The sequence below is a fragment of the Dryobates pubescens genome, chromosome 19 (assembly GCF_014839835.1).
Source record: "Dryobates pubescens isolate bDryPub1 chromosome 19, bDryPub1.pri, whole genome shotgun sequence".
In the NCBI taxonomy this organism is placed as follows: domain Eukaryota; kingdom Metazoa; phylum Chordata; class Aves; order Piciformes; family Picidae; genus Dryobates; species Dryobates pubescens.
In genome coordinates, this window is record NC_071630.1 from 2,149,312 (window position 1) to 2,172,266 (window position 22,955).

General features: G+C 55.7%; 1 protein-coding gene across 1 annotated transcript in view; it reads right to left on the minus strand.

Moving 5' to 3' along the window:
• Positions 1-110: 110 nt before the first annotated feature.
• The window catches only part of WDR59 (WD repeat domain 59), a 72,599-nt gene continuing 49,754 nt past the window's right edge, over positions 111-22,955 (minus strand). The window contains exons 19-26 of the mRNA XM_054170245.1: positions 17,377-17,510; positions 12,560-12,641; positions 8,102-8,214; positions 6,285-6,432; positions 6,120-6,192; positions 4,543-4,669; positions 2,718-2,860; positions 111-352 (exon numbers count right to left, since the gene is read on the minus strand). Of these exons, the coding sequence (XP_054026220.1) occupies positions 117-352; positions 2,718-2,860; positions 4,543-4,669; positions 6,120-6,192; positions 6,285-6,432; positions 8,102-8,214; positions 12,560-12,641; positions 17,377-17,510 (1,056 nt within the window). The 3' untranslated portion in view covers positions 111-116. The remainder of the gene's footprint in view (positions 353-2,717; positions 2,861-4,542; positions 4,670-6,119; positions 6,193-6,284; positions 6,433-8,101; positions 8,215-12,559; positions 12,642-17,376; positions 17,511-22,955) is intronic.

The window sequence follows — 22,955 nt, forward strand, 5'->3', positions numbered from 1 at the left end:
AGCGCAGCAGGACTGGAAGCACGTCGTGAAGCCCCCCGCGGGCACGCCGCCCCAGCTCGGCCCCCGGGGAGGCGGGGGAAGGGGCCGGGGAGGCGGGCGGGCGGCGCCGGCCGCGCTCAGAAGGTGCTCTCCAGCAGGCAGTGGCAGCCGCAGCCGGTGGGGCACACCTCCTGCGTGCGGAACCACTCCATCATGTGGCTGGTGTGGCCCCCGTGGCCGCAGGTCAGGCAGAAGTTGGAGGAGCCTCGCACTGCCACGTGGCAGATGGCACACTGGAAGGTGAAGCCCTTGCAGATGGCGCACTGGGTGCCCCGCACCTCGCTGCGGCAGTGGCTGCAGTACACCCCGAACTCTGCCCCCGGGAGACACACACACACACACAGACAGTCAGAGGGGGCAGGGCCACCGACAAAGAGCTCCTACATAGCCCCCTCCCCTTTGACAGGTGAGCCCCCAGAACCCACTGCCCAAGAGGTCTGGCTCTCCAGGCTGGGAGCGGAGTGTCTGTGTCCTACACAGAGGTCAGCTTCGGTGGTGCCCAGGGACAGGAGAAGGGGCAGTGGGCACAAGCTGGAAGCCAGGAGGCTCCACCTGAGCAGAAGGAGAAGCTTCTTTGGTGTGAGGGTGCTGGAGGCCTGGAGCTGGCTGCCCAGAGAGGTTGTGGAGTCTCCTGCTCCGGAGAGATTCCAACCCCCCCCCGGCTGCCGTGACCCTGGGCAAGCTGCTGTGGGTGCCCTGCTGGAGCAGGGGGGTCAGACTGGGTGAGGTGCAGAGGTCCCTTCCAGCCCTCACCATGCTGGGCTTCCAGGATCCTGTCTCCATCTGGGAGCAATGAAATGGGAGATGGCTGGGCTGGGGCACAGGCTGGCCCACCAACTACAGCTGGAAGCTTCCCACTGGTCTCCTCTGCCTCACCCCTGTGAAGTTCAACCAGGTGCAAACAAGAGCAGCCTTTGCTGCTCACCATGGAGAGAGCAGAGTGGGCTCCAGCCGTGCCTGGCAGCCATGGAGGGGCAATAGCCACTGCTGAAGTCACCAATTTTCACTCCAGTTACTCCTCAAGAGGAGTCCCTGGGGACAAAGTGAGACAACTGCTGCTTCCCTGGCATCTCTCACCTGCCTCTCTCCTCCCAGGGTCTCCTTCTCAGGGGCCTAAGGAAGAGGACATTTGGGCAGCTGTCCTTCAGCAGCAGCTCTGAGCACCTCTGCTGCTGAAAATACTTTCACAGACTCACAGGATGGCTTGGGTTGGAAAGGGCCTCTCCAGCTCACCCAGTCCAACCCCTCTGCACTCAGCAGGGACCTCTGCAGCCACAGCAGGTTGCTCACAGCCACAGACAACCTCACCTGGAATGGTTCCAGGGACAGGACATCTCCCACCTCTCTGGGCAACCTGGGCCACGCTCTCCCCACCCTCAGGGTCAAACCATTGCTCCCTTCTTTCCAGTCTGAATCTCCCTCTTTCAGTTCAAACCATCACCCCTTGGCCTGGGCACAACAAACCCTGCTGAAAAGTCTGTCCCCAGCTCTCTTAGACCCCCCCCTGAAGCACTGAAAGGCCCCCACAAGGGCTCTCATTTGGGGATAAATGTTCCATTTGCCCACTTCTTGGCCAGCTCACCCACAGCTGGCAATCTTGCCCCATGCAGCCCAGAGGCAGTGATTCAGGGGGTGCATGTCTGGACTCAGAGGGAGGAAAGAATTGCTAGCAGCATAAACAGCTGAACGTCCCCAGCACAGCTCTTGGTGTCCTTTCAGCATTGCTGCAGAGATGTTGCAGCCTACAAAGCCCTGGAACCAGCCTCACCTCCACCCAGAGCTGTGAAGAAACCAAACCCATTTGCTGGCAGAGCCAAGGACACTTTTCAGCCCACCTGGGGAACCTAATGAGTTCTAACAAGTCCTGCACCTGGCAAGGAAGAATAAACTGCACCAGTCCAGGAGGTGATCTGCTAGACAGCAGCCCTGTGGAGAGGGACCTGGGAGTGCTGGTGGAGAGGAAGTTCTCCATGGGTCAGCAATGTGCCCTTGAAGGCCAAGGGAGTCCTGAGGGGCATTCAGAAGAGTGAGTCCAGCAGATCCAGGGAGCTTCTCCTCTCCCTCTGCTCTGCCCTGGTGAGACCTCACCTGGAATATTGCACCCAGCTCTGGGCTCCCCCCGTTCAAGAGGGACAGAGATCTGCTGGGGAGAGGCCAAGGGAGGGCTGCAAGGATGCTGAAGGGACTGCAGCACTGCCTGGGGAGGAGAGGCTGAGAGCCCTGGGGGTGGTCAGTCTGGAGAAGGCTGAAAGGGGATCTAATCAATGTCTGTTAATATCTGAGGGTCAAGAGGGAGGGGCCAGGCTCTGCTCACTTGCACCCTGGGATAGGACAAGGGGCAATGGATGGAAACTCCAGCACAGGAGGTTCCACCTCAGCATGAGGAGGAACTTCTGCCCTGGGAGGGTCACAGAGCACTGGAACAGGTTGTCCAGAGAGGATGCTGAGTCTCCTCTGGAGGCTTTCCAGTCCTGCCTGGGTGTGTTCCTGTGTGATCTGTGCTGGATTCTGTGCTCCTGCTCTGGCAGGGGGTTTGGATTGGAAGATCTTCAAGGACCCTTCCAACTCCTAACATCCTGTGAGCCTCTGTGATCCTGGTGACCAGGTGTTGCTAAGCTCCAGAGGCAGAGCCAGGGCTGGGCTGGGGCAGCTGCAGCAGACCAGAGGCAGATACTCACCAATCCCTTTGTGGGGATCAGGAGGACAAGAGACAAACTTGAGCACCTCGGCTCGCTTCTCTCGCAGGCCCCAGCGGTAGAGGATTTCCCCATAGCACTTCTTAAAGTCATCAAACTGCTGAGTGTTGGCAGGATCCAGGAGCCTACAGAACAAACAGGGGTCACAGATGGCACTGGGTTGGAAGAGACCCTCAGAAGTCACCTTGCCCAACCCCCCTGCACCCAGCAGGGACGCCTCCACCTAGCTCAGGCTGCCCAGGGCCACATCAAGTCTGATCTTGAGTGGCTCCAGAGGCCTCAGCCACATCCCCGGGCAACCTGTTCCAGTATTTCACCACCTCCATTGTGAAGAGCTTCCCTGTGATGCCCAACCTTAATCTGCCCTGGGTTGTCATCCACCTGAGTGATTCTCAAGGACTGTGGCTGTAATCCTCTTCCCAGTGGCTACACAACCAGCTCACGTTGCTACAAGGGCAGAGGGTTACTCCCCACGTGCTGCTGGAGCGTTGCTGAACACCAGCTGCTCTGGCCTCCACTGCTTCTGCACTCAGTGGCTGGACTGCACTCTGGGGTCCCAACCTTGGCCACCTAGAGATGATACAAAACTTCTGGGGGGGGTGGCTGACACCCCTCAGGCTGTGAGGCCATCCAACGAGAGCTGGCTACAGGCAAAGCTCCTGAAGCTCAGTCAGGACAAGTGCAGGGCCCTGCATCTGGGGAGGAACAACAGCAGGCACCAGGACAGGATAGGAACAGCCCTGCTGGAAAGCAGCTCCATGGACAAAGACCTTGGAGTGCTGGTGGGCAGCAAGATCTGCATGGGCCAGCAATGTGCCCTGGGGGCCAAGAGAGCCAATGGGGTCCTGGGGTGCAGCAAGGAAAGAGTGGCCAGCAGGGCTGGGGAGGTTATTCTCCCCCTCTGCTCTGCCCTGCTGAGACCACAGCTGCAATCCTGTGTCCAGTTCTGGGCTCCCCAGTCCCAGAGAGACAGAGAGCTGCTGGAGAGAGGCCAAGGCCACAAGTATGATTAGGGGACTTGAGCAGCTTCCCTGTGAGGAGACACTGAGAGCCCTGGGGCTGTTCAGTCTGGAGAGGAGAAGGCTGAGAGGGATCTGATCAATGTCTATCACTAGCTGAGGGCTGGGGGGCAAGGGGAGGGGGCCAAGCTCTGTTGGGAGGTGCACAGCAATAAAGCCAAGGACCAATGGATGCAAACTGGAACAGAGAAGACTTCAGCTCAACAGGAGGAGAAACTTTCCAGTGGGGGTGACAGAGCCCTGGGGCAGGCTGCCCAGAGAGTGGAGTCTCCTTCTTTGAAGGCTTTTAAAACCCACCTGGAAGCATTCCTGTGCAGAACACCCTGGGTGACCCTGCTCTGGCAGGGGGGTTGGACTGGATGATCTCTGGAGGTCCCTTCCAACCTCTCAAGCTCTGTGACACTGTGACCCCACATGCAAGCCCAGCTGGGCTCATCTGCAGCGTGCACCTTGAACCACCTGAATGGTGGTTCAGGTCCAGGGGCAGGTGTGGTGCTTCACAGCACCTGGCTGCAGAGTTCCAGCTGAGCTGGGCACAGAGGAGAAGGTTCTTCCCAGAAAGAGTAATTGGCCCTTGGGATGTGCTGCCCAGGGAGGTGGTGGAGTCCCCAGCCCTGGAGGTGTTCAGAGAAGGCTTGGATGCGGCACTTGGAGCCACGGTTGAGTTGTCAGGAGGTGCTGGGTATTGGGTGATAGGTTGGACTTGATGATCTCTGAGGTCTTTCCCAGCCTGGTTGATTCTGGGAGTGCCACAGCCCTGAGCACCCCCAAGGCATGCTGCAACCTACCTCTTGTTCTTCTCGTGCTGGTCCTTCTCCCGCTCCCGGTGGTCAGGGTAGGTCAGGTTGCCGTAGCGGAAGTCATCCGGGGAGGACTCGCACCAGGGCGTGGAGGCCTGCTCTGGGTCTTTGTTTGCTGCAAGCACCAAAGGGGTTGTGAGCATGCAGCACCCATGAGCACAGCCTTCTCAAAAGCAGGATGAGGAGGGAGAGATGAAGGCCACAGGCAGGCACTGCCAGGGTTTCTCCCCTAAGGCATGGGGACGTCGCCTCGAACCTTCCTGCAGACACCGCCCTGCCTCAGCAAACCAAGGGCCAAGCTCCACTTGTCAAGATGGGATGGGAATGGGGATCCTGAGGGTGCTGCAGCCCTGGAGCAGGCTGCCCAGAGAGGTTGTGGAGTCTCCTTCTCTGAAGAGAGAGATTCCAACCCCAGCTGGATATTGCATCCTGGGCAAGCTGCTGCGGGGGCCCCTGCTTCAGCAGGGAAGTTGGAGTAGACCATCCCCAGAGGATCCTTCCAACCCCCTCCATGCTGGGATTCTGTGATCATCAGACAGAGAAATCTAGCATGGAGGAGTCCCTTTTGCCTTCCACTTTAGACAGAAGGCATCCAGAGAACCAATCCCATGGAGCTGGCTTGGGAACATTATCTGCATCAGGCCTGGGCTCCTCTTCCCTAGGCAGGGAGGACTCTCACCACCGGGGCTGGTGTGACCTAGCAGGGGCCTCTGCATGCAAGGCACTTCCTCAGGGGCAGGGAGAAGACTGCTAATGACCACTACAAGACAACAGCAGCTCCCTTAAACCCCCTTCTCTCCACTCTTCCCCATGTCACAGATGCCTTCTTATTGCCCTGAAAAGTCCCAGCTTTGGTGCCAAGGGGGCTGCTGCTGCTCCAGGCCATCCTAGAATCCTAGAACAGAATCACTTTGGTGGAAAAAGACCTTCAAGATGATTGGGTCCAACCATTACCTGACTCTGCCAGTTAGGAATTGGCCAACAGCCTCAGCTTGGACACTGGGGCCCTTGTCTTTGACACCTTCACAGCTCAGCAGCAAACCTCCTTAGGCCCACAGGTATTCAAGGCACCAAGAACTCAACCTGCCTGCCTGCTGTTGTCTTTCCAGTGGCAGAAGCAAGGAGCACAGCATTGCTTTTCCCCTCTGAACCCTCTGGAATTAGCTGGCTGATGACACTGAGGCCAGCCTTGAGAAACACTGAATGATCATGGTGACTGGGAGAGGTGCCTGAGGACTGGAGGGAAGTGAATGTCCCTCCTGCCTTCAAAAAGGGCATGAAAGAGGAGCCAGGAAACTGCAGGCCTGACCTTAATCCCCAGGAAGGGATTCCCAGCTAATCCTGGCAACCAGGTCCAGGCACAGGGAGGACAAGGAAATTACCAGGAGCAGCTGGCATGGCCAACAAACTCAAAGTGTTTAAAGCACTGGGGGTGTGGCACCACTCAGTGCCAAGGCAGTCACCTTGAGTGCTTGCTCCCTTCTTTGCCCACCCCACAGGAACCATCTAGAACCAAGCCCCGGAGGGAACCTGGGTTCCCCTATTTACCAGCCAGGTCTCCATACCTATGCTCCAGCCTCCAGTGCCAAGTCCAGGGTCTGACATGCTGGAACAGGAGCCAGAGGAGGTAAAGCTGGGCTGTTGAGAGGCAAAGGAGAGGAAACCAGGTCATCTACAGGAGAGATGCTCCAAAGCACCCGAGAGAAGGGGGCAGCAGACGGCAACCGTACGTATCGGCTGTGGGAGGCCAGGTTGGAGGCGCGCTGAGGGAAGGGCACGGAGGAGTTTGGGCATCCCTGGAGCCTGGACTGGGCTTCAAACACGCTGCAGAGCATGGCCAGGGTCTGCACATCGTGGAGCTGTGAGTAATGAGCCAGCCTGGGGAACAAAGAGCACAGAGAGAGAGGGTAAGGACTGGGCAGAGCTCAGCGGCACAACCAGAGGAACAAACTGTGAGGGTCTGGAGGCTAGGTGCCTTTAACAACCACGAAGCTACAGACCTCCAGGAGGTCCACAGTGTCCAGGAGGTGGACCACCAAGTGTATTTCATTCCCAGATGTCCTGCATCCCTACAAAACTGGCTGCAGAGTCACTTGGCTTCCCTTTATTCCCCCTCCCTCTCTCCTCCTGGGAGGGCACACAGGCTTGTTAGCTCTTGCAGGGGAGGCCTGGTGTTGGCCTTGGCCATGCTGCCCATTAGGCCATGCTGCCCCTTGGGCCTGGAGCAGCCTAAGTGGGGCCTGGAGCTGCCAAGCTGAAATTTCAGCTGTGTCACAGTGGTTTGGGTATGGGGGGCAGAGAGGCTTGGTAGAGGTGGGGCATGAAGGCCTGGGTTTGTCAGCCTGGTTTAAAGGGAGGGTTGTGTGAAGCTTTGGCTTGTTGCAGTTCTGTGTTGAGCCCAGGCTATGGGTTTTTGTGTCTTTTATATGCTTGGTACTGCTTTAGGTAGCTATGAACAGCATTTCCATTGGAACTCTCCAATCCTTTGTGTCAGCCTCTCTCTTCTACCCCTTTTGGAAGAGCTAACAGAGCCTCTGTCTGGCTCTGAACTAAGACACCAACTTGGAGCCTGCTGCATACATTGGTGTGGGTCCTGGCATTGCTCACAGCAGGCACAGGCCTTGCAGGACTGGGTTGTCTTTCCTGTCACACCTTTGAGGAGCCAGGTCTTTCTCCTGCAAAGAGCTGTGAGAAAGGTGGCAGCTCTTGGAGATCCAGCAGTGCTCATGGCCTAACCAGCCCCAGAACAAGGTGCACAGGAGTGCTCTGCACTGGGTGTAAAACTGGAGCCATTGCTCACCCCCAGCCACCACATTTTTGTTTGGTTCTCTTTTTGTTGGCCAAAACCTTCGGTGTGGAAGCCTCCTGCATCCAGATGTTGAGGCCCACCACAGGTTTTCTGGATGGCTGTGAAGCTCCTGGACTGCTCTGAAGACTCAGAGCAATGAAGAACCACCTGTCCTCCCCCACCTTACCGCTGCCACAGGGCAGGCAAGAGCTGCATCGAAAGCAAGAGCCTGCAAAACACACCCCAGAAATCCAGACAGGGTCTGTCAGTCACTCATTTGTGCCCTCTCCTGAGCAGATTCACAGGCAGGAGGATGTTTGCAGCCAGCACTTGGCTCTCAGAGCAGTGGAATGATTGCCCAGGAATGCCATATGGCAACAGGGAAGGGGAAGGTGAACAAATCAGCTGCAGCCAAGACGCTCATTTAGGAGGTGGGGAGCAGGAAACCAAAATCCTCAAGTCAGGCATTTGTGGGCGTGCTGGAAAGCAGAGCTCCTATGGCACCCTGGCCTGTTGCTCAACTTTAAGCCAAGAAAGATCTGGAGGCTGGATGGGAGGCCAAATGCTGCCTCCTGCACGCCATAAACACACTTAAAGCTTCCTGGCTTGATGCATCTTAGGCTTGAGGTGGGGCCGGGGGGAGGGGGGCAGGAAAACAGCTGCTGTGAAACTACTTCAAATCCACCTCCACAGCTTAGTTGTGGTGGGCTCTGCTTCAGCAAGCACCCCCCAAGCCCTCCCCAGCATTCCAGCACCTACAAGGACTCCAGTAATTGACGTCCAAAGGGATGTTGTGCCCAAGGTATCTCCAAATCTGGGTCAGACTTCGGTCCGAGACAGAGATCAGTGGCTACCATGGCCAGTGACCAAACCTGGCAGACAGGAAGGAAAAGGCATGTAAGCTGCAATTAAGAATAACCAGACTCCCAGGGCATAGGTGTGCACAGCTGCACTCACAGACAGATAATCAGGCAGCAGGTTCAGCCTCTGTGTCCCCAATAAGATAAACAGTGACACAAACCTGATGCTTTCCCTGCCTCCCTTGCTTCGAGTTTGGGTTTGAAGAGCAGCCCAGAGTCTAAGAGACCTATCAGGGCAGGACCTGGACCTGAGCAAAGCTTTGGACACTGTCCTGCACCACAGCCTGCTCTCCAGACCGGTGACACAGGGGGGTGATGGGTGACCACTGGATGGATACAGAACTGGCTTGATGGCTGCACCCAGAGAGTGGCTGTCCATGGGTCCATGGCCCAGGGGAGGCCAGGGACAAGCAGAGTCCCTCAGGGATCACTCCTGGGACCAGGCTTGCTCAACATCTCTGTGGGTGCCATGGACAGTGGCACTGAGGGCACCCTCAGCAGGGTTGCTGATGACACCAAGCTGTGTGGGGCAGCAGACAGCTGGAGGGAAGGGATCCATCCAGAGGGAGCTGGGCAGGCTGGAGAGGTGGGCACAAGCCAACCTCAGGAGGTTCAACAGGACCAAGGGCAGGGTCCTGCAGCTGGGTGGAGGCAATGGCAGGCACAAATGCAGGCTGGGCAGGGACTGGCTGGAAAGCAGCCCTGAGGAGAGAGCCTTGGGGGTGCTGGGGGAGGAGAAGCTCAGCAGGAGCTCTCAGTGTGCACTTGCAGCCCAGAAAGCCAAGCAGAGCCTGGGCTGCAGCAAGAGAAGTGTGGCCAGCAGGGCCAGGGAGGGGATTCTCCCCCTCTGCTCAGCTCTGGGGAGACCCCACCTGGAGTCCTGCCTCCAGTTCTGGAGCCCCTATCCCAAGAGGGATCTGGAGGGGCTGGAAGGTGTCCAGAGCAGGGCCAGGAGGATGAGCAGAGGGCTGGAGCTGCTCTGCTGTGAGGACAGACTGAAGGAGTTGGGGCTGTTCAGCCTGGAGAAGAGAAGGCTCTGAGGTGACCTCATTGTGGCCTTCCAGGATCTGCAGGGGGCTCCAAGAAGGCTGGGGAGGGACTGCTGAGGATCTCAGGCAGTGATAGGACTGGGGGGAATGGAATGAAGCTGGAGGTGGGGAGATTGAGGCTGGAGGTGAGGAGGAAGTTCTTCCCCAGGAGAGTGGTGCAGCCCTGGAATGGGTTGTGCAGGGAGGTGGTTGGGGCCCTGTCCCTGGGGGTGTTTAAGGCCAGGCTGGATGAGGCTGTGGGCAGCCTGATCTAGTGTGGGGTGTCCCTGCCCATGGCAGGGGGGTTGGAACTGGCTGATCCTTGTGGTCCCTTCCAACCCTGACTGATACTAAAAGAGAGTGCATTTTCTAGTCACAAACCTTCCAAGGGTTTAGAGTTGATACAGGTCTTGGGTTTGGAGGTGTCTGGTGGCAGAAAGTTTAGTGCTGAGTTATTGTTTGCATGGGAAGGATCTTTGGATCAGCTGTGGGTGTTCCTGAACACCTCCATCATAGGATCACAGAATGGGAGGGGTTAGAAGGGACCTCCATAGATCATCCACTCCAACCTCCCTAGAGAGCCCCATGGCTCTCAGCCTTTCCTCCTCAGACAGATGCTCCAGTCCCTTCCTCACCCTTGTAGCCCTTGTTGGACACTCTCTCCTATATCCCTGTCCCTCTTGATCTGGGGAGTCAAAAACTGAACACAATCCTCCAGATGTTGTCCCACCAGGGCAGAGCAGAGGTGGAGAATAACCCCCCTTGACCTGCTGGTCACTCTCTCCTTGATGCTCCCCAGGACTCCATTGGCTTTCTAGGCCACAAGGTCACATTGCTGGCTCATGGATAACTTACTGTTCACCTGGACTCCAAGGTCCTTCTCCATGGAGCTATTTTCCAGCAGGTCAAGCCCTAATCTGCTCTGGTGCCTGCTGGTGTTCCTCCCCAGGTGCAGGACTCTATGCTTACCCTTTTTGCCCTCTTTGCACAGCCTGGTACAGTTCTACTCCAGCAGTTTTAACTCTTTCACCTGATTTTTTTCCCCTTTATTTACCATTCTCCACTCTAAAATGGTTCCAACTTTTCAGTCTGACCTTGGATTGGGTTTTCTGCTGTGCACTAAAACACATGGGGGCAATTAGAGGATTTGAGGGAAAAGCAGAGCTCTCAGCTGGGCATGACACCCAACAAACCCCCAACAAAACAAAGGAGGAGGAAAGGAATAGGAGCAAGATGCTGGAAAGGCAGCAGAGATCAGAGCTGCCAACACAGAAAGGTAAAGGAAAACAAAGCACCAGCACAAACAACACCCAGGAAGGGGAGTCCCACAGCTGTGCACAGTGAAACCAGGCAGAAAGAAGCAGGAGAGAAACTGGGCCAGGAGGGGAGTGGGAGAGACATCACTTCCTCCACTGCTCTGCACCACCTCTGACTTGCAGCTCAAGCCCCACCTAGGAACTGGGCAAGCTGGAGTTCCATGGAGAGGGAAAACCAAGCAAGAAACAGAGGTCTGTTGGAGAAACCCTGCTGAAGTTATTCCACCCAAGCTCTGCTCCAGCAGGGGGGAGCCAGGCAGCAAGGTGAAGCACAGCCAAAGGGGGACCAGACCTCCTTTCTCTCTCCTGCTCTAGCAGAACCCACCAAGAATCATAGTATCAGTCAGGGTTGGAAGGGACCACAAGGATCATTCTAGTTCCAAACCCCCTGCTGGCCACAGCCTCATCCAGCCTGGCCTTAAACACCTTCAGGGACAGGGCCCCAACCACCTCCCTGCACAACCCATTCCAGGGCTTCACCACTCTCCTGGGGAAGAACTTCCTCCTCCCCTCCAGCCTCAATCTCCCCACCCCCAGCTTCATTCCATTCCCCCCAGTCCTATCACTGCCTGAGATCCTGAGCAGTCCCTCCCCAGCCTTCTTGGAGCCCCCTGCAGATCCTGGAAGGCCACAATGAGGTCAGCAGGAGAAGAGCTTGAGTTTGCTTCTGCTTAGCTCAGTAAGCTTGCACAAGTGCCTGCCCAGGCCTAGGAAGAGCCAAATGCCCAGCAGAGGTTCACAGCTCCTCTGGCAGTGCCAGTTCCATTCCCTTCCAGGCACTCCTGAGTCCTGGCAAAGGTTCTGCCTGCTGCAATGGACTAACCCTATGGAAAAAGCAGGACCACAACAGCCATTCCTCTCCTGTTACCAGCTGAAGGTCAGCCCCATTCTGAGGGGGCTCAGACACTCCTGGGGAGAAGCCAGCTGCACTCAGCACCCAGTGCCAGCAGAGGTGAACACCCTGCAAGGGGAAGGATTTACATAAGGAAGAAAAATCCTCCAGCACAATGGGGACAGCAGCCAGGCAGCTCTGCACACAGTCACTCCAGCTGCTGACTCAGAAGCAGGCTGCACTCTCTGTTTGCCTGCAGGAGTTCCCTGGAAAATGTGCTTCACCCTGCCTGGCAAAGGGCATTCACACTGCCTGCTTGTGGCCCTGGGAAGGAGTCTCTTCATGCCAAGAGTCAGTGAGGTAGGGATCACCTCTGTGACTGCTCCACAGGCTTCAGTTCATACAGTGATCATGGAATGGCTTGGGTTGGAAAGGACCTTAAGGATCATCCAGCTCCAACCACCCTGCCATGGGCAGGGACACCTCCCACTAGAGCAGGTTGCTCAAGGCCTCACCCAGCCTGGACTTGAACACTTCCAGGCTTGGAGCCTCCACAACTTCTCTGGGCAACCTGTTCCAGTGCCTCACCACCCTCATGGGAAAGAATTTCTCCCTCATGCCCAATCTAAATCCAGCTTCTTACAAGTCTGAAGCCATGACTCCTCATGTTGTCACTCCAACCCTTTGTAAAAAGTCCCTCCCCAGCTCTCCTGTAGCCCCCTGCAGGTCCTGGAAGGCTGCTCTAAGGACTCCCTAGAGCCTTCTTTTCTCCAGGCTGAACAGCTCAACTCTCCCAGCCTGCCCCCAGAGGGGAGGTTCTCCATCCCTCTGATCATCTTCATGGCGTCCTCTGGACCCCCTCTCTTGCCCTGGGGGCCCCAGAGCTGGGTGCAGTGCTGCAGGTGGGGTCTCAGCAGATCAGAGCAGAGGGGCAGAATCCCCTCCCTGTGCTGCTGCTCTCCCTGCTTTGGATGCATTCCAGCCCACAGCTGCCTGCTGGGCTGCCAGTGACCATTGCTGGCTCCTGGGGAGTTTCTCACCACCTGACACCCCCCAAGTTCACCAACCAGAGCCTCCCCAGAACAACTGCTGAAGGCAGGTGGCTGTTTGCTCTCCAGAGGAGAGCACAAGTTGTGTGAGGGTAGCAGAGCATGCTGAGGAAGAGGTCTGATCCCACCTACCTGTACCAGGTCCCTCCGGCCCACAGCCAAGGCTGAGGCAGCATTCTTCTGGCAGGTCTCCTGGATATTATTGACATTCAGGCTGGAAAGCAAAGGAGAAGGCTCAGCTTTGGTTGCCATGTCACCTAGGAAGGTGAGGAGGGATGGGGGGAAAGTGGCACTGGCAGCAGTGAGCAGCTCAGACCTTCCTGATCAGCACGTGCCTGCCAGCACGGCCAGGATCCCAACCCTTCCCCTGCTGTTCAGGGATCACTGCCCCCCTGCTGGCTGGAGGCAGAGCCCAGAGAGTGATGGTGAATGGTGCCACAGCCAGCTGGCAGCCAGGCACCAGTGGTGTGCCCCAGGGAGCAGTGCTGGGCCCCAGCCTCTTGAACATCTTCACTGATGATCTGGAGGAGGGCAGTGAGTCCCTCAGCAGTGAGTTTGCAGCTGACAGCAAGCTGGGGGCAGCAGTTGAGCTGCTGGAGGGTAGAGAGGCTCTGCAGAGGGACCTGGACAGGCTGGGCAGAGGGGCAGAGGCCAAGGGCAGGAGCTTGAACACATCCAAGTGCCAGGGGCTGCACTTTGGCCACAGCAACCCCAGGCAGTGCTGCAGGCTGGGGGCAGAGTGGCTGAGAGCAGCCAGGCAGAGAGGGACCTGGGGGTGCTGGTCGATGGTAGGCTGAACATGAGCCTGCAGTGTGCCCAGGCAGCCAAGAGGGCCAAGGGCAGCCTGGCCTGCATCAGGAACAGTGTGGCCAGCAGGAGCAGGGAGGTCATTCTGTCCCTGTACACTGCACTGGTTAGGCCACACCTTGACTCCTGTGTCCAGTTCTGAGGCCCTCAGTTTAGGAAGGAGGTTGACTTGCTGGAAGGTGTCCAGAGAAGGGCAGCAAAGCTGGGGAGGGGTTTGGAGCACAGCCCTGTGAGGAGAGGCTGAGGGAGCTGGGGTTGGAGCCTGGAGAAGAGGAGGCTCAGGGGAGACCTTCTTGCTCTCTAAAACTACCTGCAGGGAGGTTGTAGACAGGCAGAGGTTGGTCTCTTCTCCCAGGCAGCCAGTACCAGAACAAGAGGACACAGCCTCAAGCTCTGCCAGGGGAGGTTTAGGCTGGAGGTTAGGAAGAAATTCTACACAGAGAGAGTGATTGCCCATTGGGATGTGCTGCCCAGGGAGGTGGTGGAGTCCCCATCCCTGGAGGTGTTCAGGAGGAGACTTGAGAGGGTGCTTGGTGCCATGGTTGAGTTGATTAGGTGGTGTTGGGTGATAGGTTGGACTGGATGATCTCAAAGGTCTCTTCCAACCTGGTCTATCCTATCCTATCCTATCCTATCCTATCCTATCCTATCCTATCCTATCCTATCCTATCCTATCCTATCCTCCCACTGTCCATCTTCACATCAAGCCCAGCTCCAAACTATCTGGGATTAACCCTAAGAAGCACCATTTCCAAGGAGATATCAGACTCAACTTGTGCCAGGATATCACCAGGGCCTGTCCCTAGAAGCTGTGTGTGCCATGCCAGCGTGGTCCTGCTCCAGCCCAGCCTGTTGGTCTGCTCTGAGTCACCTGGAGCTCCACCACGGAGCAGCAGGCTGGCCTGTTCTCCAGCTGGCTAACACACAGAGAGTCTCCAAGAGGCTGGGAAGGTGAGCTGAGGAGCCCCACACAGGCTTTCCTGTTTATTGCCAGAAAGCTTCCTGAAAACACTTCACAGAATCATAGAATTGTTAGGCTTGGAAGGGAGCTGCAGGCTCAGCCAGTTCCAAGCCCCCTCCCATGGGCAGGGACACCTCACACTACAGCAGGTTGCTCACAGCCACCTCCAGCCTGGCTGCAAACACCTCCAAGGGCTGAGCAGGAGGCTTCCACCACCTCCCTGGGCAGCCTGGGCCAGGCTCTCACCACCCTCCTGGAGAAGAACTTCTTCCTCACAGCCAATCTGAATCTCCCCATTTCTAGTTTTGTTCCATGCCCCTCAGTCCTATCCCTCCCTGACACCCTCAAAAGTCCCTCCCCAGCTTTCTGGTAGCCCCCTGCAGATCCTGGAAGGCCACCAGAAGATGTGCTCGAAGCTGTCTCTTCTCCAGACTGAACAGCCTCAACTCTCTCAGTCTGTCTCCATAGCAGAGCAGCTCCAGCCCTCTGCTCATCCTCATGGCCCTTCTCTGGACACCTTCCAGCACCTCCAGATCCTTCTTGCAACAGGGACTTCAGCAGATGGAGAAGGTCCAGGCTGTTTGCACAGCAGCTATCCAGAGAAGAAAAGTCCTGAAGCTCTTTTTACACAACACTCCTTTTAATAACACAGCTAAAGAGAGAAGGAAGCTTTCTTCTCTCTTTTGTTTCCCTCTCCCTCCTTTAAGAAGGGAAATTTGCTTCTTCCCTGAATGTCCACAGGCTGGAAAACTCTGTGAGGGACCACAGAATCACACACAATCTTGGGATGGAGGTTGGAAGGGACCTTTAGGGATCTTCTAGTCCAACCCTCCTGGCTAAAGCAGAGGCACCCACAGCAGCTTGCCCAGGATGCAATATCCAGGCAGCTTTGGAATCTCTCCATAGAATCAATAGGGTTGGAAAAGACCTCAAAGATCATCAAGTCCAACCTGCCACCCAACACCTCCTGACTACTAAACCATGGCACCAAGTGCCACCTCCAATCCCCTCTTGAACACCTCCAGTCACCAGTGGCGTCCCCCAGGGATCAGTGCTGGGCCCCATCCTCTTTAACATCTTCATTGATGATCTGGAGGAGGGCATTGAGTCAGCCAGCAGCAAGCTTGCAGATGACAGCAAGCTGGGGGCAGATGTTGGTCAGTTAGAGGGCAGAAGGGCTCTGCAGAGGGATCTTGCCAGGCTGGGCAGATGGGCAGAGGCCAACAGGATGGCATTCAACAAGTCCAAGTGCCAGGGGCTGCACTTTGGCCACAGCAACCCCAGGCAGAGCTACAGGCTGGGGGCAGAGTGGCTGAGAGCTGCCAAACAGAGAGGGACCTGGGGGTGCTGATTGACAGCTGCCTAAACATGAGCCAGCAGTGTGCCCAGGGGGCCAAGAAGACCAAGGGCAGCCTGGCCTGCATTAGGAATAGTGTGGCCAGCAGGGGCAGGGAGGTCATTGTGCCTTGTACTCAGCACTGGTTAGGCCACACCTTGAGTCCTGTGTCCAGTTCTGGGCTCCTCAGTTTAGGAAGGACATTGAGAGACTTGAAGGTGTCCAGAGAAGGGCAACAAGTCTGGGGCACAGCCCTGTGAGGAGAGGCTGAGGGAGCTGGGGTTGCTTAGCCTGGAGAAGGGGAGGCTCAGGGGAGACCTCATTGCTCTCCACAACTCCCTGCAGGGAAGCTGTAGCCAGGAAGGGGTTGGGCTCTTCTCCCAGGCACCCAGCGCCAGAACAAGAGGACACAGTCTCAAGCTGTGCCAGGGGAGGTTTAGGCTGGAGGGGAGGAGAAAGTTCTTCACTGAGAGAGTCATTCACCATAGGAATGTGCTGCCCAGGGAGGTGGTGGAGTCCCCATCCCTGGAGGTGTTCAGGAGGGGATTGGATGTGGCACTTGGTGCCATGGTCTAGTCCTGAGGTCTGTGGTGCCAGGTTGGACTGGATGATCTTTGAGGTCTCTTCCAACCTTGGTGATACTGTGATACAGGGATGGGGACTCCACCACCTCCCTGGGCAGCACATCCCAATGGCCAACAACTCTCTCTGGGAAGAAGCAGCAAAAACTCAGGAGCAGAGGTTTTGTAACCACCTGAACTAGCTTGGAAAAAGGAAGCTCCTTGCTGAAAAAGCAGAAACCCTCCCCAAGCCCCCAGGCAAAGAGAACTTCTCCAGATCCTCCCCATTAAAGCAGAACTTGCTCTCCAGACACTGTCACACACAACCAAGTCTCCAAGTGAAGGAGGGCACTGCAAGCACTTCCAGCAAGCACAAAGCCTTAGGAGCTGTCAACACTTCTGCAGTGTGAGAATGTGCCTTTGTTGGGGGTTTTGAGCCCCTGTGTGTCAGAGTGGAATTTAACAGGAGGCTTGGGAAGGGATTGGTGCTGATCATTTCTGTCTCTAGCTGACAAAACCCAGCCCCTGCAGAGGTGGTTCTGGAGCACTTCTTCAAGCTCTCTGTGCAACACCTACCACAAATTTCTCCCATCACACTTTCCCCACCACAGGCTCACAGGATGTGAGGGGTTGGAAGGGACCTTTGGAGATCTCCAAGTCCAAACCCCCTGCCAGAGCAGGAGCATAGAATCCAGCACAGGTCACACAGGAACACAGCCAGACAGGGCTTGAAAGCCTCCAGAGAAGGAGACTCCACAACCTCTCTGAGCAGCCTGCTCCAGTGCTCTGTGACCCTCACAGTAAAGAAGTTCTTTCTCATGTTGAGGTGGAACCTCCAGTGCTGTAGTTTTCATCCAGTGCCCCTTGTCCTATCACAGGGCACAAGTGAGCAGAGCCTGTCCCTGTCCTTTCCTTCCTGACCCCAAGCCCTCAGACATTTACAGACATTGATCAGATCCCCTCTCAGTCTTCTCTTCTCCAGATTAAACACCCCCAGGGCTCTCAGCTTTTCCTCGTCAGGCAGTGCTCCAGTCCCTTCATCATCTTTGTAGCCCTCTGTTGGGCTCTCTCAAGTAGATCCCTGTCCCTCTTGAACTGGGGAGCCCAGAACTGGATGCAATATTCCAGGTGAAGTCTCACCACAGGAGACAATGCCCCTCCCTCAGACAGAGTTGGAGAAGAACAGAGGAGGAAGGTCAAGAAACACTCCCAGCTTTCAGGACTGAAGCACAGCAATGCCCAAGACACCTGCCTCACTCAGGCAAGGCTGCCAGCCCACACTCACATGTAGAGCTCTCCCAGCAGCTTGTGGACAGGCAGCAAGCAGGAGATATCTTGGATGATGACCTTCCCAGCGGCTTTGATGGGGCGGTTGTTGGCGTCTGTCCCTTCGCGTTTGCTTTTCCACCTCCTTGATTTCTGCAGAACAAACAGCAGAGTGTTACCCAGCAGCAGGAGGAGGAAGAAGAAGAGGAGGAGGAGAGCAAGGTTTCCTGGGCCAGGGCACAAAGCACTAGGGTCAGGAATAATGCAAGCAGCACCCAAACCTGCCTTTCAGAAGGCTGTGTGTGTTACCCTGGAAAACATCCACCACGACATGCCCAGGAGGAACAAGCAGCCCCAATCTGTAGGAAGTGAAAAGCAGGTCAAGGCAGCCAGCTCAAGGTCAAACTCACTCCAAAAGTTATTTTGTGAGTTCCCCTCACAACAGCCAATAAGAGAACAAATCAGCCTGGGCAGGTTTGGCAGGAGGATGGTTCAGTTCTCGCTGCGGGTCTGGGGACCTACTGCCCGACAGACCACTGCTGCCTTCAGCCAACATCAGCACGGAGACGTGGGGGAGGCAGCTTCTGCTTGCTCTCTGCTTCAGGGCAAGCTGACAGCTCCAGCCTGTCTCTTCTGGGCTCCCTCAGTGTCTGAGCACACCCCTGTTTAATGCCAGGCCAGGGCTCCCACCTCCTGCTTTATCAAAAGCTTCCAACAAACAACTGGCAGCTGATAAAGCAGGGCCCAAGTCTTCCTAGCAAGGATCCTTAGCTACCATGCTCACAGCTGGCTCAGGACATCAGGTGGGGAGGAGGAGAAAGGAAAGGAACCAACACAAGGGAACAAAACCAAGAAGCCAAGATGATTCCCAAATACTCCCAGTAACACACACAGAAGCCACCTCAGTGCCAGAGTGCAGAAAGCTCCCCTGGATGCCTAAACCAGCGTTGAGTATTTGGTGGCATCTTGGCCTCTTCCAGCTCCTCGCTCTGGGAGGGTGAGGAGGAGGCTGAGAGGATGTGCAGCAGCACGACAGGACAGGCAGAAGGCACTGGAGCTCTACGGAGGGAGGGAGCTCTCTCTGGCTGCTCTGCAGGAGGCTTGGCAATGCTGCTCCCCTGTGGTGTGCTCCCTGACTGACACCCGCAGCCCATGCTCCTGCAGCGGCGTCTGCCGGACCTGCTGAGCTACGGACAGGCTCCTGAGGCACTCCCTACATCCCTGTCTGAAGGGCCAGCAAAGCAGACCTCTGCTGATGGTTCCTCAGGGCACCGGAGCTGGCACAGAGCACACAATGGGGGCTCCTAAAGAGCAGGCTGGGCTACAGGAAGGGCAGGCTGGGGACCTGCAGAAGCAGGGTCACCTCTATTGTGGGTGTCCAGCCAGCTCTGGCGTGGCTGGGTGCCAAACTGCCTTTGACCATGACCATGCAATCCTATGAGAACCTGGGCAGCCTTATCACAGGCACAAAATGCCCTTAAAACAAAAGCCCTGACTTTAAGAACTTAATTCCTCCTTCCCTGCCTGCCTGGCCCAAGGTTAGGCCTGTGTGCTGAGGAGCTTTTGCCACGCTGAGCGTTACCACGGGAAGCAAAAAAGAAGCAGAGAGTCAGAGATGGGGTTTGGTTGGACAAGACTTCTAAGATCATCAAGTCCAAGCATTATCTAACTCTGTGTCAAAGTCTGGTGCTCCTGACATTGCTCTGGTGAGCAAGGCTCAGGCCTTGGAGGAGCTGAAAGGGGATTTTTCCAGGGGTGCCCATGCGGCAGAGCACCAGCAGCTCTTCCATCATGGTTCTTCCACTGCTGCTCAGAGTGAAGAGGAGCAGAGTGTGTGTGCTGCCCAGTGTTCAGGACCATCTAAGATCAGCTCTGGATCTCTTGCCATAGGGCAGGCTAAACCTCTTCTGACAACACCTTTTAGGTGTAGCTCCCCTTCCCATGCTGAAGGATGTAGGCTGTAAGACAAGGTTCTCAGACAACAGCGGCCCCTGCACCTCGTTCCCTGTCAGGGCAACCAAGTGCTGTCTCCTAGGTGCAGTGAGGAGCTGCTGTTGCTGTTAAAATACCCCTTGAGCAAAGCCTGGGAGCCTCAGCACAACAACATGCCATCAGGGCATGAGCTCAGGCACTGTCCTGGCAGGGCTCCCAGGCTTCTCTGGACAAAAGCTGCGTCTGAGCAGGTAGCTGAACTCAGGCTTGGAGGCACAGAGACACGCTCTGCAGGTCTCTCACCAAGGGATCCTAGAGCTTGGCAGGTCATTTGGAGAGCAACTTGCCACCTCCTGCCCATCTGTAAGCCAGCTGCCCCCAGGACTCACAGGCAACAGAGATTTCCCTCTGACTGAGGCAGCTTCTCTGCCCTGTCGTGGGGAAGAGAGTCAACCTGCTCCTGCCCTCTGCAAGAGCTTCCCAACAAGCATTTCAAAGAGCAGAAACATGGACAACACATCACTTTCCACAGGTCATCCAGCCACTTTTGGAGGAGCATGAGAACAAATGAGGGTGAGAATGGGGGTAAAAAAAAACACCCAGACAGAAGAAAAAAGATCCCATGGATGGTTTCCACTGCTTGCTGTTAGCATAGCACCAGACACATGAAGATGCTGCATGGATCAGAACCTCCTGAAAACTCGGGGCTCCCAACAACATGATCCTGTTCTCTTCCCCTCAGCACTGGGGAAAAAGGGAAGCCCTAACTCTTTGGAGTTCCCAGAGCAGAGGTGATGGCCACGTGCTCTGCCAGCACTACATTTCCATGCCACTGCCCCTTGAGCTGTGACAGAAGGAAACCCCAGGGCCACCTGCAGAGTCACCATTAAAACTGCCTGGTGTCTGCTGTTCAGGTTTGCCTCAGCTACAGCAACACAGTGCTAGGGAAAAAACTCCTCTGATCAGAAAACATGGGAACCATGGTGGTAAAGCTCATCACCACTGACAGCAGAAGGTCTCTTTTGAACCTGGTAATTGCTGGCATTAACTACAGGGGTAGCTCTCCATCAGGCAGTGCTTCAGCAGAGGGACAGATTAGTGGAGGCAAGGAGAGCTCTAGCTGGGGTCTGCCTGGCCAAGCTCCACCACAAGGTTTCCCTCTCCCTTCTCCTTCACCTCTTCTCCCAGGAGAAGCTTCCACTATGGTGTTATCAAAAGATGTCACTGGGGTAGAACAGAAATGACATCTCTCTCTAGGGGCTGGAGCACAGGGCAGGAGGGGAAGCAGGGAACAGGAGGATTGGGGCTGAAGCAGAGCTCAACATGCGTGCACCAAGCTAACTACTGAGAGCTGAAGGTCAAACGTCTTCTGCACTGCCCCCTGCCAGCATGTCTAGCTCTTTCTGCAGCCTACAGCCCTCAGCAAGGAGAACTGCCTCTACCCAGCTGCTCCTGAGAGTTTAAGGAGAGGAAGGACAGAAAGAAAACAGCAACAGCGACGGCAAATTCAGACTCAGCAGCTCCTCAGAGCACCAGAAAGAAACCAGAGCGCTGATGACAATCATGGGGCTGGAGGTGACAGCAGGGGGAACAGCACTAAGTAATGACTAAAAAAAGCCAGCCTGCACCTGGCACTACCATAACCCAAGGCTGCAGTTTGCTGCAATCTGAGGTGACAACGATGGCAGTAAAATGGGTTACATGTAGAAACAGATAGCCCAAGAATAAGCCACCAACTGCTTCGTAGCAACCACCATCCTCGCTGCATACGCAGCAGAAGTTGTTACAAAATGCTGGGTGCCTGCTTGGAAAGGATGCCCACCAGCTGGGGGGGTGTGCCCTTGGATCCTGCTGGGGCAGGCAGAGCTGCCAGGAGCAGCCTGACATCACGTCAGCCTGTGCAAGCCCTTCGTGTAGGAACTGGTGTTAGTAGGGCAGAGGGGAAGGCTGCGGGTGGAAAGGGAGCAGGCTTGAGGTGAAGCTGCAAGGAGGCATTTCCAAAAGCCAAGGGTTAAACCAGCTCCAGGCCGGGTTCAAGCTGCTCCTAATGTTGCTTCCCCTGCCCCCCATCAACTTTCAAACCTGCTGCCTCCCTGTGGAAAACGATGCTCCTCTGCTCTGAGCTGCCTGCAGATCAGCTCCTCCACGCAGGTCATGCAGCACTGCCTGCATTGGCTCCCCCAAAGAATCAACATTTCACTACACTTCCACCATCTCCCACTCCACCAAGCACCTTCCACAAAGGGGGGGCTACACAAGTAAAACCTCAGGTGCTTTGGAATCAAGTGGCCCCCCACCCAGGAGAAATACTTCTTTAGAGCTCCCATGAGCTGGCATCTGCCCTGAAGCAGAGGCATTTCTGAAGTGGAGGCAAGGCATGACCTAGAAAGGAGGAGGAATTCTTTCTTCTGCTAAACTTGCCAAGCTCTTGCTTCCTTAAGCACCCTGAGCAATGCTGAGCTCTTCTTCCACAAGGCAGGCACTGGATCTGCACAAACAATCATAGCATCACAGAATGGTCTGGCTTGGAAGGGACCTCCAAAGCTCATCCAGTCCAATCCCCTCTGCAGTCAGCAAGGACATCCTCCACCAGATCAGGCTGCCCAGAGCCAGTCAAGCCTCACCTTGAATATCTCCAGGGATGGGGCCACAACCACCTCCCTGGGCAACCTGTTCCAGTGCTCCACTACCCTCATGGTGCAGAACTTGTTCCTAACATTCAACCTAAATCTGCTCTGCTCTAGTTTGAAACCATTGCCCCTTGCGCTGTCACTGCAGGCCTTTGCAAACAGTCTCTCTGCAGCCTTCTTGTAGCCCCCTTCAGGCACTGGAAGGTTGCTATTAGGTCTCCTCAGAACCTTCTCTTCTCCAGGCTGAACACCCCCAGCTCCCTCAGCCTGTCCTTGTAAACAGAGGTGCTCCAACCCCCTGATCATTTTCGTGGCCCTCCTCTGGACCCACGCCATCAGGTCCAGGTCCTTCCTGTGCTGAGGGCACCAGACCTGGATGCAGCACTCCAGGTGGCAAAGTGGCAGAAAAATCCAGAGGCCTCTCTGTGAATCTTCACCTCAGATACTACTGCCCAGTTCTGAGAGCATCATTAGCCTCTTCCAAAGGTTATCCACAATCAACCCTCCAAGGCTTTCCTTAATCCAGGTGGCATCTTTAAGTGTAAATTAAACACAGCTATAACTTCATCCCATCTCTTCCTTCCAAGCAAGCAGTGAGGGAATGAAAGTGCAACCCTTTGAGCACCACCCCAAAAGCTGGAATGTTCCTTGCTTGGTTTTCTTTCCTTCAGCCTGTTCCTGATCCAAGAGAGAACTTCATTTCTTGCCCCCACTGCTCACATCTCTTTATTAGCTCTTTGTGAACAGCCTTGATGGAGTCAAATTAATTGCTTCTGCTTGCTTTCACCTCTTATCTGCTAGTCTAGCCCTAGAGCTTCTGGAGTTAGGAAGGCTTGATCCTATTATACCAAGTTAAATGAGGTGTTAGAGGACCCTGTTTTATTCCCTGCTGCCTTGTGAAGAGACGGCACAAAAGGACAGCAGCTGGGAGAAGCCAGCTCTTCACAGAGGCACCAGGCAAAACAGACCTGAAAAGATCATCTTGAAACTGAAATGGAGTTTTCTGAGCTTTGCCTGTGCTTGGCAGCTGAGTGAT